General features: G+C 40.4%; 1 protein-coding gene across 3 annotated transcripts in view; it reads right to left on the reverse strand.

The window, feature by feature from the left end:
* Positions 1 to 564: 564 nt before the first annotated feature.
* Positions 565 to 12,599, reverse strand: part of EOGT (EGF domain specific O-linked N-acetylglucosamine transferase) — a 34,050-nt gene continuing 22,015 nt past the window's right edge. For 2 of the 3 annotated variants that reach the window (XM_067755149.1, XM_067755150.1), the window contains 7 exons: positions 12,487 to 12,558; positions 12,258 to 12,344; positions 11,672 to 11,740; positions 9,049 to 9,110; positions 6,639 to 6,758; positions 1,730 to 1,832; positions 565 to 1,144 (listed from right to left, as the gene is read on the reverse strand). In XM_067755149.1, coding sequence (XP_067611250.1) covers positions 998 to 1,144; positions 1,730 to 1,832; positions 6,639 to 6,758; positions 9,049 to 9,110; positions 11,672 to 11,740; positions 12,258 to 12,344; positions 12,487 to 12,558 — 660 coding nt within the window. In that variant the 3' untranslated portion in view covers positions 565 to 997. Of the gene's footprint in view, positions 1,145 to 1,729; positions 1,833 to 6,638; positions 6,759 to 7,996; positions 8,114 to 9,048; positions 9,111 to 11,671; positions 11,741 to 12,257; positions 12,345 to 12,486; positions 12,559 to 12,599 lie in introns of those variants that run through there. The other variant, XR_010947120.1, reaches the window with a different exon arrangement.

Genomic DNA, 12,599 nt, shown 5'->3' on the forward strand with positions numbered 1-12,599 from the left:
TGTGTGTGTCTTTACTTTTTTCATAGGGAAAAAAATCTCCCCTTGTGACTAATTTAAAGTTTGCAAAATCAAAGACTGGAATACTTCCATGCTAAAAGAGGTAGACGCATACACATAGGTCTATGCACTTACAAGCACGTGTGCAACAAAACCACTATTTGATTTATAAATGCTCTCCACGGCTAAGAAGGAACCAGTGGAAACCAGCTAGAAGGTACACAGAACAGTCCTAAAGGACGTCCTCATTTGTTTTTATCATATGTGGTTGTTACATGTGAGGAAAACATGATTAGTTCAAAATATCAACTAATGCAACAGCATGGTTAATTCAGGTTCTTGATGAAGATAACCTGGCGTTGACTAAAAAGATACAACAGAGAATTCAGCAGGAGTTAGTTTAGACTCTGATACAGTTAAACAGATCTGTTTATAATACTGTTTAATCTATAACACGGGCCTATAGCTTGGTACTGAGAACCACAACTCTGTGTGTGTGTGTGTGTGTGTGTGTGTGTGTGTGTGTGTTTGCATGTTTTCCTTTCCTACTACAAACTGTGCTGTGAACAAATCATGGCAAATAAATGAGTTGTGAATTTGCTCAAATATATCATTAACAAGTTGGAAGCCTCTTGAATGACGAGCTTATGGTATTCTATAAAAACATTTACAAATTCTAAAGCTAAGAAAGTTGCAAACTTTGGTATCCCTAAGAAAAAAGCTCAGTTACGGCAGTGAGCCCAGGCCCAGTTTCTGAACTATAAAAAGTAAAGTTTTCAGTGCAAAAAGAGTATCTTGATAAATAGCAATGACACAACAATCACATGAAACAGTTAAAGACTATAAAACACATAAGTAATACCCTGAAGGCATGTTTTGGTATTAAAAAAAGGTACTTTGGGGCTAGGAGAAAACAGGCTGTTTTACCTATTTAACTGTGAGGTGAGTCTGGGCGGAGGACCGTCTAAACCCTCCCTTTTGGCAAAAAGACCCCACACATTTACAGCTCATCATGTTTTTTCTTAAATGGCCACTTCGGGTGTTGCAATACGTGGTCTGCAGCCTGAAGGACAAGGTACATAAATTCTTCTACATCAAAAGAGTAGTTGGTAAACTTCGGATGTTCCCCCAGAGTTGGGTGGTGGCCCTGCACAAACGAAGCAAAAGACAAATTGGTAAGGTGTTGAGGATGTGGTTTTCTGAACAAGAAGAAAGTTATTTTACTTTGGCCAAAGGAACTATTTCAGTTTATGCTCTACATCAGAGGTAGGCAAATTTTTTCAGTAAGAGGCCAGATAACATATATTTTCAGCTCCATGGACCACAAAGTCTCCACCGCAATTATTCAACCCTGCCAATGAAGTGCTCAAGCAGCCATAGACAGACAACACATAAACAGAGGAGCAGGACCATGTCCCGATAAAACTTTATTTATAAAAACAACTGGAGGGCCAGATTTAGCCCACTGGTCTGTAGTTTCCTGATCCCGTCTCTAAATAATTTAATAGATCTCTCTAGGCCCAAATTTCATGAAGTTCTCTTTTCCACATAAAGAGAGAGAGTAATTAATTTCTCCTTTCCCCCAATTTGCAAATATAAAGCACAACAACTCACGATTCCAGAGAAGAACCATTTTATCTTTGGATTGAAGTTCAAAGATAGTTTGTCACATTAACTAGACACTTTAAGCCAATTAAAAAGAAAACAGGATGAGTTTTGTCCTGAACTTTACCTTATCTTGAGGAAAGACTTTGCTCTGCCTTCTCCAAGTGATGTAGTGGATGCCTCTCAGCCTGGCCAGGTCCAAGTAACAGCGTTCATCTCCACAGTTGTATCTAAGGACACAAAGGCATCCACACATGGGGCTTTTGCCTGGGATTGCTGGCCAATTTGCAATTCTCTGGGGAAAAAATTCACCTCCCAAATATGTGCTTACAAAAGGTTTTATAAACGGTAAACAAGAGTGAGAGAGATTCGTGTTCATAGCAGCAGTGTTCACAATAGCCGAAAGGTGCAAACGACCTGAATGTCTACCAACTGATGAATGGATAAACAAAATGTGGTATATCCATACAAGGAATAATTATTGACAATAAAAAGGAATGAGTATTGATCCATGCTACAACATGGATGAACCTTGAAAACATGATGCTAAGTGAAAGAAGCCAGTCAGAAAAGCCCACATATGGTATGATTCCACTTATATGAAATGTCCATAATAGACAAATCTATAGAGACAGAAAGTAGATTCGTGGTTTCCAGGGGCTGGAAGGAGGATGGAATGAGAGTAACTGCTGACAAGTACTGAGTTTATTTGGGGGGATAATGAAAATTTTATAAAATTATGGTGGTGACAGCAATCAGAGAAGAAAAAGAAATAAAAGGAATCCAAATCGGAAAAGAAGTAAATCTGTCACTGTTTGCAGATGACATGATACTATACATAGAGAATCCTAAAGATGCTACCAGAAAACTACTAGAGCTAATCAATGAATTTGGTAAAGTAGCAGGATCCAAAATTAATGCACAGAAATCTCTTGCATTCCCATACACTAATGATGAAAAATCTGAAAGTGAAATTAAGAAAAGACTCCCATTTACTATTGCAATAAAAAGAATAAAATATCTAGGAATAAACCTACCTAAGGAGACAAAAGACCTATATGCAGGAAATTATAAGACAATGATGAAAGAAATTAAAGATGATACAAATAGATGGAGAGATATACCATGTTCTTGGATTGGAAGACTCAACAATGTGAAAATGACTCTACTACCCAAAGCAATCTACAGATGCAGTGCAATCCCTATCAAACTACCAATGGCATTTTTCACAGAACCGGAACAAAAAATTTCACAATTTGTATGGAAACACAAAAGACCACGAAGAGCCAAAGCGATCTTGAGAATGAAAAATGGAGCTGGAGGAATCAGGCTCCCTGACTTCAGACTATACTACAAAGCTACGGTAATCAAGACAGTATGGTACTGGCACAAAAACAGAAATATAGATCAATGGAACAGGATAGAAAGCCCAGAGATAAACCCACACACATATGGTCACCTTATCTTTGATAAAGGAGGCAAGAATATACAATGGAGAAAAGACAGCCTCTTCAATAAGTGGTGCTGGGAAAACTGGACAGTTACATGTAAAAGTATGAGATTAGAACACTCCCTAACACCATATACAAAAATAAGCTCAAAATAGATTAAAGACCCAAATGTAAGGCCAGAAACTATCAAACTCTTAGAGGAAAACATAGGCAGAACACTCTATGACATAAATCACAGCAAGATCCTTTTTGAGCCACCTCCTAGAGAAATGGAAATAAAAACAAAAATAAACACATGGGACCTAATGAAACTTCAAATCTTTTGCACAGCAAAGGAAATCATAAACAAGACCAAAAGATAACCCTCAGAATGGGAGAAAATATTTGCAAATGAAGCAACTGACAAAGGATTAATCTCCAAAATTTACAAGCAGCTCATGCAGCTCAATATCAAAAAAACAAACAACCCAATCCAAAAATGGGCAGAAGACCTAAATAGACATTTCTCCAGAGAAGATATACAGATTGCCAACAAACACATGAAAAAATGCTCAACATCATTAATCATTAGAGAAATGCAAATCAAAACTACGAGAAAAATTTTTCTTAAATAAAAAAATTTAAAAAAAACTACAATGAGATATCATCTCACACCAGTCAGAATGGCCATCATCAAAAAATCTACAAACAATAAATGCTGGAGAGGGTGTGGAGAAAAGGGAACCCTCTTGCACTGCTGGTGGGAATGTAAATTGATACAGCCACTATGGAGAACAGTATGGAGTTTCCTTAAAAAAACAAATAGAATTACCATACGACCCAGCAATCCCACTACTGGGCATATACCCTGAGAAAACCATAATTCAAAAAGAGTCATGTACCAAAATGTTCATTGCAGCTCTATTTACAATAGCCAGGAGATGGAAGCAACCTAAGTGTCCATCATCGGATGAATGGATAAAGAAGATGTGACACATATATACAATGGAATATTACTCAGCCATAAAAAGAAACGAAATTGAGTTATTTGTAGTGAGGTGGATGGACCTAGAGTCTGTCATACAGAGTGAAGTAAGTCAGAAAGAGAAAAACAAATACCGTATGCTAACACATATATATGGAATCTAAGGAAAAAAAAAAAGGTCATGAAGAACCTAGGGGTAAGACAGGAATAAAGAAACAGACCTACTGGAGAATGGACTTGAGGATATGGGGAGGGGGAAGGGTAAGCTGTGACAAAGTGAGAGAGTGGCATGGACATATAGACACTTCCAAATGTAAAACAGATAGCTAGTGGGAAGCAGCCACATAGCACAGGGAGATCAGCTTGGTGCTTTGTGACCACCTAGAGGGGTGGGATAGGGAGGGTGGGAGGGAGGGAGACGCAAGAGGGAAGAGATATGGGAACATATTTATATGTATAACTGATTCACTTTGTTATAAAGCAGAAACTAACACACCATTGTAAAGCAATTATACTCCAATAAAGATGTTAAAAAAAAAAGTTATGGTGGTGGTTGCACAACTCTGTCAATATATTAAAACCATTGAATTATACGATTTAAATGAGTGAATTGTATGGCGTGTAAATGATGTCCCAATAAAACTGTTTATAGAAACACACACACACAAAAGAGTGGGAGAGATTATTTTAAAAATATTCCCATAACTAAATTATCTTAACTTTCCAAAAGCAGAATAGGATTAAAGAATGGAGGGGACCTTTATCAATAGGACTGTGAACTAGATATTAACTCCTAATACCCCCATCTTTGTACATATGAACGTGGCTTTGGGGTAGGTAACATATCCTCCAAAGCAGAAATTGATCCCAGGTCTGTTGACCTCCAAGGCCTGAGATTTCTCAATGACATTTCTTTCCTTCCCTCCCTTCCTCTCTGGAAGAAATGAAGAACTGAAATAGAATCTACAATTATCTGGCTATTTCTCTAACATATATATATTTTTAAATGTTTTTCAGGGTGTTGGAAGTTCATGACAACTTTTTTCTAATTAGTCTCTCATTTAAATGCCAAGTCAAGGGCTTCCCTGGTGGCGCAGTTGTTGAGAGTCCGCCTGACGATGCAGGGGACGTGGGTTCATGCCCCAGTCCGGGAGGATCCCACGTGCCACGGAGCGGCTGGGCCCGTGAGCCGTGGCCGCTGAGCCTGCGCGTCCGGAGCCTATGCTCCGCAATGGGAGAGGCCACAGCAGTGAGAGGTCCACGTACCGCAAATAAAAAAAAAAAGAAAAAAAGAAATGCCAAGTCATTTTTAAAATGCAACCATAAAATAAAAATATTTAGATGCAAGGAGGGGAAATCAGGTAACAGTAATCTCTATTGGTATCCAGAGTAGAATTATTAAAGGAGAGAAGTCCATGTCTCCATAACCAACCACCGAGTTAAAGGAACACTCTGGGAAGATTACTTTCCCCTTGAGGCCTCAGTCTCCCTGTGTATGGAATCAGTGAGCACTAGGCAAAGTGGTGGGCTTGTGTTTGGAGCTGTGCTCTTCACCCAGGCATACAGGTACTCAAACTCTCTCTTTTTCTTAATTGTGGTAGAAAACTCATGACATAAAATTTACCATCTTAACCATTTATAAGTGTACAGTTCAGGGGTAAGTATACCTTATTGTTATGTGACCAATCTCCAGAATGCTTTCATTTTGCAAAAGTGAAACTCTGTCCCCATTAAACACTAAGTCCCCGTTCACCTCTCCCCCCAGTTCCTGGCAACCTCTTCTACTTTCTGTCTCTATGGATCTGACTACTCTATGTACCTCATATAAGTGAAATCATACGGTATTTGTGCTTTTGAGAGTAACTTATTTCACTTACCATAATGTCCTCAAGGTTCGTCCCTGTCATATAGCATGAGACAGGATTTCTTTATTTTTTTAAGCTGAATAATATTCTATTGGATGTGTGTGTATCACATTTTGTTTATCCATTCAACAGTCAATGGACAACTGAGTTGCCTCCACCTCTTGGCTAATGGAAAAACGCAGCTATGAACATGGGTGGGCAACACACAGGTTCTCTTTTTTTTTTGCGGTACGCGGGCTTCTCACTGTTGTGGCCTCTCCCGTTGTGGAGCACAGGCTCCGGACGCGCAGGCCCAGTGGCCACGGCTCATGGGCCCAGCCGCTCTGCGGCATGTGGGATCTTCCCGGACCGGGGCACAAACCCGTGTCCCCTGCATCGGCAGGCGGACTTTCAACCACTGCGCCACCAGGGAAGCCCCAGGTTCTCTTTTAACACAATAATTACACTGATTGCAGGGAGACGCTTTCAGTTTGACAGGAACACAGAAATGCACTCAGAGGAAGGAAACCATAGATTCACATCTCCCGAATCCTGCTGAGATGGGGAAGGAAAGAGATATTTGCTTGCTAAGGGCAATGGCAGGCTGCAGACTTCACATTTTTAGTTTTAGGTCTTTTTTTCTTTTTAGATGCCTACATGATGTGACTTCTTTGTAATGATTAAATATGAAGCCTTTTGATGCTCTGAATGAAAGCCTCAGCTGGCAGAAAAAGCATTATCAGCTGCCTCAATGTAAAAGTGTCCCCAAACACTTACAGTTCAAACACAGCAGCCCAGTCTGGAAGGAAAAGTAAATGGGTAAGACCAGCTCCATGCATTCCAATAAATATGTCCGTGTTATGCGTGATCCTTAGCTGATCTAAAAACCCAAGTTCCCTGTGAACACAAAGAACAACAAAAGAAAAAAGGGGAGGAGAGGGAAAGTATTAAGTTGCGTAAGCTCATGATTCATGGTAACAGCGTTTATACAATATCTTTCCCAATTTAAAGCACCTTCTGCCATATTTTTTTGCCAATTTCAAATCTACTCCAGAAATTAACAACTTAATTACTTAATAACATTTTCTCTAAGTTAAGCTCCCTTTTTTTTAAACTTACATTTTCTTATTTTAGAAGAAAACTTTTATACCTGTCTTAAATGGAAAACCAGTAACTCATGACATGAAGAAAACTGTAAAAATAGATATAATGAAACTAAAAAGCATTATTCCAATCTAGGTAGATAACATTGCAAGGCAGAGCTCTGAGCCTGAGGCTTGCTCCCTCTTTATGAAAAATGAAATTAGCAAGCATTAAAGTGATGTTATGATATATTCGTACCAAACTGAAAACTATTTCCTTAAAATCATATAGGAATTTTTACAAAATAAAATAAATTCCTCCTTGTGTGATTTGAGTCATTCGATTACCATCTGGGTACTCCTAAGATTGTCTTGGATGCCGTGACGGCATTTTCCTGTCTTTGTGGATTTATGAGGGATAAATCCACAATTGTATGCACCTTGGGACTGTAAAAGTAGTCTTGGAATTCAAGACACTAAAAGATGTGCAAACTCTGAACCGAAAGTCAGTGAGGCTGGGAAGAATTGCTGGACAGAGGCTAACACTCTGAATAAACATAATGGAATCTGATCTCCCGGTCCCACCCACTCCAAGTGAAGAAAAATAAATAGGTCCGCTCGCATCTAAGAAGGGAAAGCAAATTTCCTCTTAATCAGCTTCACCTCTTTAAAGAGCTTCCTCTCCCAGCAGAACAGAAACCCCACACTCCGCACAAGGGAAGGGAGACAAAGCCACCAAGTGTGTCTCACACGAGGTACATGTGCCTCAGTTTCCCCAGGGATGCCAACCGATACCGAGGCAAGGAGGGGCATTTGTCCGGGGGAATATATCCGTGGAGTTATTATTTCTGGAAAAGGCCCAAAGGTCAGGACTCACAAACCTCGATGCCGTTAGGTTACTACTGTGTCCCTCAGATTGGCAAGGTCTGAATTTACTGTCACTCTTCCTTCATCGGGGAAACCCCTACGTATTCTTCAAAGCCAGTCAGTGACAGAGCCTCAGAGGTGCCCCCCCGCCCAGTTCTTTCATCCTGACCCCGGGCCCTCTTCTACCTCCACATTTTTCCTCAGGTGGCAATGAGGGGAGTCACCGTGGCGAAGTGTCACCCGTCCAATAGGAATAGCTTCGCCAACCTCACAAGACTCTCAGAAGAGGGAGATGAGACCGAGCTAGGGAAGCATAAGAGTAAGTCTCAATAAATGACAGCTGTTCTTGCAACTGCTATTTATTCATATTCAGTGTCTGAGGTCCTCAAGACAAGAGCCATGCTTCCTTCATAACTGAATTCCTACTGCGAGGCCCATGGTAGGTACCTGATAAAGATGTGTGGTATAAATGAACAAATGTATAATGAATGAGGTGCAAAACTCCCACACTTACCAATAAGTTTAAACCTAGCTGTGTCAGGCACCCTATGCTGGTATATGTATACTTTTTTTTTTACATAGAAAAAAACTGTTTGGACAACAAGACTATGATTGTGGGTGGGCCAAGGAGGGAGAGAAAAGTTTTCACTTTCCTTTGGAACCTTTCTGACCTTTTCTACCAAGAACATGTATTATCTTTACAGTATTATTGTTTTCATGTCAACACGGGTTACCTAGACAGTAAATGATAGGCAGGTTCTGTCTTTCCAAGCTGTTTACTTGTATCAGAATTTTAAAAGAAATGTAATATTTGAAAAGATTTTTAGAAGCCTCATATTATTTGATGAACCTCAAATTATTCCCTTAATTATTCCCATATTGTAGGTCAGAAGTTGAAACCCAGCAGCTAGCAGGCAAGTGAAGTCTACAACATTTTTTTAAAATTCGGAATTAGTTGCCGACTTTTAGAAATTCAGAAATTTCAAATGAAAATCAGGATTCATCACTTCTCTTTAAAAAAGGGATGGTGCGGCAGCATCAGGCCCCTCACAGCTGAAGAGCTTCCGCCCCCTACGCCTGGGGTCCTCACCTGCCCATTTCATTCACCGATGGCGTCCGCTTGTCCCTTCCAGGTCTACATGCGCCAACAACTCCCATTTACAAAGTCCTTCCTCTCACCCATTAACTCATCAAAGTCAAAGACGAAAGTGTCTGCCCAAGAGTGGGTTATTACTTACTTATACTTATAATCGACAATCTGGACCTCAAATGTAGATACCGTTTTCAGTGCATTTACAAGCTGGGAAAATAAGAGAAACCTTTAGAATTTCTTTTCCTTCCTTCTCTTCTGTTTTACTTACCTTGGAGTCCCCAAATTTTTATTTTTCATATAAAATATTTTTCAAGCATTAAATATCCTTCAGGTCTATTGTGTTTAACCCTTAACTGAGTTCAAGTGCAGGCTCCACGCCTGCATTTTAGGGAGGATACGCTACCTCCCTAAAATTGCACTGCTCCGAGTTGCTATGAGGCTGCGGGGTGACAATTCGTTAAGAGCAAAGGGCTTGACATAGACGCACATGAAGTGTTAGCTATTGTTATTGCAATAGTTAGTCCCTCAACTTTCAACATATATTCGTTGGGTACCTACTTTGTTCCAGAATTTTCTTCCTACCCATTATCTCATTTCAGACAAACCCCTAGTGCTTTGGAACCTCACCCACCGAAAATACTATATTCCGGGCAGAAAAACATTTTCAACATCTCTACGCAGGAAAACAACTATACTTTTAGCGAAGAGAAACTAAGCATGATTAATCGATCATCGAATGCATCGTCATGGTTCTCTATGTCCCTCACAATTCTAATCTTGAAGTAGGGCAGGATTGCAGGAACCATCATTTAATGAGAGCATCTGGGTTTTGCTATCTTTTCACGAGTCAAGGAAAAGAGAAAGGTGCTTTCTTCTCTGCCTGGGAGCTGCCTCTCCAAGAGATGCCAATCCTGGGAGAAAAGCAGCCAGTTGGGCGCTCTTTGGCTTGGTATTGGAGCTGAGTTACCAAATCCCACCTTCGGGCAAGAGCATCCGGGCGATCTGCGGAGCTGGATCTGAAAACGTCGATGGCTGCAGTGCAGCACCCACTGATGCTACCCTTCCACTGGATTTCTTTCCAGCAGCTGATTGCCCCTTCCCGATGGACTGGGAGGCAAGGTGGGTCGGTCTCCTCCAAGGTCAAATTGTGTTAGGGCAGTGGAACGCTCTGCTGAAGAAGCAGGCTCAGACCCTGACGAACCTGGCTCACCGCTCATTACTCTGCTCATTAGCTGGGTGACCTCGGGCATGTTTTTAAACCTATAAGCCTCAGTGTCCTTGCCCAGAATAGAGAATAATAATAAAATACCTATATTTTCTGTTTGCTGGGAAAGTTACCGTACAGGTATGGGGAGCACATAGCAATATACTTGGTACATAATTGCAGCCAATACCCGTTACCTCTATCAATACGTACTATTGATCTGCCTGCTAATGAGGCTTCTCACCTGTCTACCCCAACACTGCATTACGTGACACTTTTATTTCCAGGTGTTGAAAACACACATACGTACACTGTTCATTTCTTCCATGCACACAGCTCACAATCAATGCCTCGTTACACCATATGTTCATGTCCTCCATAATCCATGTGCATCTCAAGAAGAGATGCTAACTACATAATTTGGATGAGGCACCCAAATTAATCTGTGTGAAACATTTTCCCCATCAAAACCTGCCCCCAATTTCCCTCCCATCTCAAGCCCACTGAACTGCTTAAGCCAAAAGCCCAGGAGTTCACGCTTGATTCTCACTACCTCTCCTGGCCGTACCTGTGGCTATAACTGTACATTCCCACAACAAGTATCATAGGCTTTATCTCCAAGATACATCCTGAAACCACTTATTTTGTCATCCCTACTGTGTCACCCGCTTCATCTAAACTCTTATCGGGGCAACGGCTCTTAATCAATCTCCCCACTCCTACTCTTGCAGCCAGAGTCATTTACAAATAAGTCAGTCAGTTTCATCTCTCTCTCTGTGTCTTCATTTTCTATTTGCTGCTGTGACAAATTACTACAAACTTATCATCTTAAAACAACACAATTTATCCTCTTATGGTTCTGTAGGATAGAAGTCCTACACAATGAGATAGAAACCTCACTGGGATGAAATCAAGGCGTAGGCAGAGCTGCACCCCTTCTGGAGTCTCTAGGGGAGAATCCTTGCCTTTTCCAGCTTCTAGAGGCCATCCACATTCGAGCAAACCTTACTATTGCAAGGACATCGTCCAGTCATGCTGTTGCAGGGAGGCTTCCATGGTGATCTCCTTAAGATTAAGTATAATTTATGAATTGATGTTGTTGAAAATGAGTCAGGGAGGCTAAGAGGTGAACAATTTCTAAGACACCCATGAAAAGGATGGAGACTTTTCCAACTTAATCTGCTGCTGGATGCCACAGTCCTGCCACAGTCCATCAGCCATCTCCCCAAAGATACTCTCCCATTGTTTTGCTGCTAGTTTGCCCAGAGACAAAATATTTGGCAATCCATGGCCGCAAAGGCAGGACTCAGGCAGTTTTGTCTCTGTTTCCACACTGAGGTGGTGTGATGAATGTCTACAGTAAGGCAAAGCTCATTCAGCAATGGATGGTTTGATGACTTGCAGTAGAAATCCAATAAATAAACTGGGCACAGCCATCAGACTTTTCTAAAAGCTAATAATTTCAAATCAAAGCATTTAGTATGATGTGAAAAAAATAAAGCACATCAGTCATAGGAAGTGAAATTCAATATGACGCTATTAAAAATGCATCCCAAAAACTAACCTCATTTTGGTTGAGTATTTTCCGGTATTCTGTGCTCCGTGCAAGAATGGTGACTCGAATTTTTCCATCCTGTGGAAAAGGCAAAATAATGCTGTGTATGCCTGGACAGATAAATGAACAAATGAACTTAAAATGTGATTTTCACCGAGAGATGAAACTCAATAAGGACACCTTTATGAAACTTTTTTTTTTTTTTAGCCTGATTTCTTCACAATTCTCTCAGGGGATAAAAATGCATCCACTTTAGCCACAGAAGGCGAAACCCGTCCATCATACTACTTCTTTTTGGTTGGGTGGGTGGATTTGGGGGCAGAGTTTATGTGGGCTGGGTAGGGGTTTGAGGAAGGATGGAGAGATACAGGGAAAAGAAAAGGAAAAGAAAAAGAGAAAAAAACACATTCTTCCACTATCTTTAGTTTATCGAAATTTTCTCGGTTGTTGACATCTGATTTCAAATCACTCCAGGTCAGAAAACAACCCAGAAAACACTGTCTGCTGATGATCTCCTTTTTCTGCAAAGCTGGTATTGATTTTTATTCGGGATGAAAAGTCAAGACCACCTCAGAACCCATAATGTAGTCATTACCTTGGGACCCTCTTGTGTGATGTTCAGTCTGTGTAGTACATGCTGAGAAAATGCCCGGAATAATCCGGTATTTTGACAGCCAGAGATCTAAAATAAAAAAATATTTCCTATTACAATGAATAATATCTGCATTACTATTTAAGATGTTCTCAAGTTATATGTGTTATCTTAAAATCCATCAAGAATAAATTCTCTGAACAGGAATGTTAACCACAGATGACATGCTTACCAGAGGGGTATTATAGAACAGCCCGTACCTCATCCGGGGGAGTAAGGAAAAAACAGCTTCTTTAAAACATACCTAAGAATGAAGATATTTTAAAAGGTAAGAGAACACAGTTT

Source organism: Pseudorca crassidens, chromosome 10, assembly GCF_039906515.1.
Source record: "Pseudorca crassidens isolate mPseCra1 chromosome 10, mPseCra1.hap1, whole genome shotgun sequence".
In the NCBI taxonomy this organism is placed as follows: Eukaryota; Metazoa; Chordata; class Mammalia; order Artiodactyla; family Delphinidae; genus Pseudorca; species Pseudorca crassidens.